The sequence below is a fragment of the Poromitra crassiceps genome (genome assembly GCF_964638095.1).
Source record: "Poromitra crassiceps genome assembly, chromosome: 10".
Classification (NCBI taxonomy): domain Eukaryota; kingdom Metazoa; phylum Chordata; class Actinopteri; order Beryciformes; family Melamphaidae; genus Poromitra; species Poromitra crassiceps.
In genome coordinates, this window is record NC_139631.1 from 38490786 (window position 1) to 38494036 (window position 3251).

The 3251-nt window shown below is 46.2% G+C and overlaps 1 protein-coding gene across 1 annotated transcript; it reads left to right on the plus strand.

The window, feature by feature from the left end:
- The first annotated feature begins 510 nt into the window (after positions 1 to 510).
- LOC310783928 (tripartite motif-containing protein 16-like) lies at positions 511 to 2259 on the plus strand. Its single transcript, XM_083644862.1, has one exon. The coding sequence runs from the start codon at positions 526 to 528 to the stop codon at positions 2188 to 2190; it is 1665 nt and encodes a 554-aa protein (XP_083500988.1). The 5' UTR covers positions 511 to 525; the 3' UTR covers positions 2191 to 2259.
- Positions 2260 to 3251: the final 992 nt, after the last annotated feature.

Consider the following 3251-nt stretch of genomic DNA (forward strand, 5'->3'; position numbering starts at 1 on the left):
ACTCATCATTCTTCCTGCAGAGTCTCGGATGCGCGGCCCCTACATGATCTGCAGATGCATTTAAATAAAACACACTTGCCAGTCAAGTGGTTGTCGATACAAGATGGTGTCTGTTAGAGCAGCAGGTTGAGGTGTGATACGGGAAATTTACAGTGCACTATGCAAAATACAAATACATCAGAAAGAAAAGTGAGGGGGATAAGGGGGGAGAGAGATTGATTTTAAGTTTGTATTTAAACACACACTGCCTCTTTAATGCTCCTCTTCCTGGAATGAAGCAAAGCCTGATAACCCCTCCCTCTTCTCCCCGGTCTACACGCAGTTCCATTCTCTTCCCATATTCCCTGTTCCTCCCGTTTCACAGATATGCCAGTTTAAAGATGGGTGTAAACATGCTGTGAAGTACAAGAGCTGACCAGCCCATTCACTGCAGATCAGCACATGAACATGAAGAAAACAACAGAGGTTTGGTTTGGAGCAGAGCCCAGCTTGTTTCTATCTGACTCACTGTCACTGAGAAGTGAAATGGCGCAGCAAGGATTTCAGCTGGACAGGGAAAAATGGTGCTGTTCGATCTGTCTGGATCTACTGAAGGATCCGGTGACTGTTCCCTGTGGGCACAGCTACTGCATGAGCTGTATAAAAGACTGCTGGGATGAAGAGGATCAGAAGAAAACCTACAGCTGCCCCCAGTGCAGACAGACCTTCACACCAAGGCCTGTCCTGGGGAAGAACACCATGGTAGCAGAGTTGGTGGAGGACATGAGGAAGACCGGACCCCAAGCTGCTCCTTCTGATCGCTGCTATGCTGGACCTGGAGATGTGGGCTGTGATTTCTGCACTGGGAGAAAGCTGAAAGCCCTCAAGTCCTGTATGATGTGTCTGGCCTCTTACTGTGAGCAGCACCTCCAGCCTCACTATCTTGTAGCTCCATTAAAGAAACACAGGCTGGTGGAAGCCACCGTGAATCTTCAGGAGAACATCTGCTCTCATCACGACGAGGTGATGAAGATGTTCTGCCGTACTGATCAGCAGTGTATCTGTTACCTCTGCTCCATGGACGAACATAAGGGACACGACACAGTCTCAGCTGCCGCAGAAAGGGCCAGGAGGCAGAAAGAGCTTGGCGTGAATCGGCAAAAAATCAAGAAGAAAGTCCAGGGCAGAGAGAAAGACGTGAAGGTGCTTCAACAGGAGGTGAAGGCTATGAATCTCTCTGCTGATAAAGCAGTGACGGACAGTGAGAAGATATTCTCTGAGCTGGTCCGTCTCATTCAGAAGAGAAGCTCTGAGGTGAAGCAGCAGATCAGAGCCCAGCAGAAAGAGGAAGTGAGTCAGGCTGAAGAACTTCAGGAGAAGCTGAAGCAGGAGATCTCTGAGCTGAGGAGGAAACACGCTGAGCTGGAGCAGCTCTCACACACAGAGGATCACATCCACTTCCTCCACAGTTACCCCTCGCTGTCACGTCTCAGTCAATCTACAGACTCACCCAGGATCGACACCCGTCCTCTGCACTACTTTGAGGGTGTGACTGCAGCTGTGTCAGAGGCCAGAGGTAAACTACAGGACATCCTAACAGAGGAATGGCCTAAGATCTCACTGACAGTGACTGAAGTGGATGTTTTACTGCCACGACCAGAGCCCAAGACCAGAGCTGCCTTCTTACAATATTCACATCAGATCACACTGGATCCAAACACAGCACACACACAGCTGTTATTAACTGAGGGGAACAGAAAAGCAACACGCACGAGTAAAGGACAGTTATATTCTAGTCACCCAGACAGATTCACTCACCACCGTCAGGTCCTGAGCAGAGAGGGTCTGACTGGACGTTGTTACTGGGAGGTGGAGTGGAGCGGGTATGTTTCAATAGCAGTCTCATATAAAGATATTAGCAGAACACGACATGAAAGTGGATTTGGATACAATGACATGTCTTGGGCATTAGAGTATTACGGCCTTAGTTGTCAGTTCAAACATAAGAGTATCATAACTCCCATCACAGTTCCTCGGTCCTCCAGAGTAGGAGTGTACCTGGATCACAGAGCAGGTCTTCTGTCCTTCTACAACGTCTCTGAAACCATGACTCTCCTCCACCGAGTCCAGACCACATTCACTCAGCCTCTCCATCCTGGACTGTGGTGTTATAGCACTGGAAACACTGCTGAGCTGTGTAAGCTCAAGTAGACAGGAGTTATTAAAGCAGCTGTGTGTGTGTGTGTGTGTGTGTGTGTGTGTGTGTGTGTGTGTGTGTGTGTGTGTGTGTGTGTGTGTGTGTGTGTGTGTGCGTGTGCGTGTGTGTGTGTGTGTGTGTGTGTCACCAGGGTTTAGTGATTGAATGTGTGATCAAAGTGAATGTTTGCAAAGATCAATAAAGAAAATCCCAAAGAATTAATACAATATTTCTTCTGTATTCATTCCAGGAAGTACATACATAACACTTGAACGAATGTAGAAAATAACGACTTTAACATCGGGTGTTGATATGTTCCAGTTGTCACCTTTACAGACACGTGTTTACAGGTGTTCTCTTTTGAAACACCAAAAAAGTTTATAAATTTTAACTTTAACTCAGGTTGAAACAGATTATTTACTAAATGATTAAACTTGCACTTTGAAATTATATCTGTTTTATATCTGTTTTGCTGTGATCATTTGGTAAGAACATTATTCAAGCCTTTAACTGCTGCTCTGCATTGAAAGACTTTTTATGGGGAACCTGAGGAGGAATGCCGTTCCGTATCCGTATGTACTGTTGATTTAGATTTGTAGTATGTACTAGTATTGTTGTCGTGATTCCCGTTGGCTTTTGAGCTGTGACCAGCAGCTCTATAAGTTACTGTCGGTTGGTGGGTCGTGAAATTTGGGATGGAGGTGAAGTGTGTGTGTGTCACAGGAGGTTTTTCTAGTGAGGCAAGGGAGGAGCCCCCTCCCTTCTTTTTTGAGAAGAAAAGGGAGAGTTTATATATTTTTAATAAATAAACCAAAATATATTTTCTCTCCTCTTTCAACAAATTCCATTATTGAAAATGCTTTAATGGTGACACCTGCAGGCCAGGGAAGGAAAGGGCAGTCTCTGGTGGACGGAGGACCTCAGGAGTTCTGTTGCTCCTCAGGGGCAGGGTCCATGGGCAGGGTCTTATGCCGTGTGTCATGTGTGTGTATGTGCTTCAGTATTTTTCATGCTAACCTATGATTGGCTAAACAGATAAGATTGCTCAACAGTGGAGGCATGCAGGCCTTGTAGG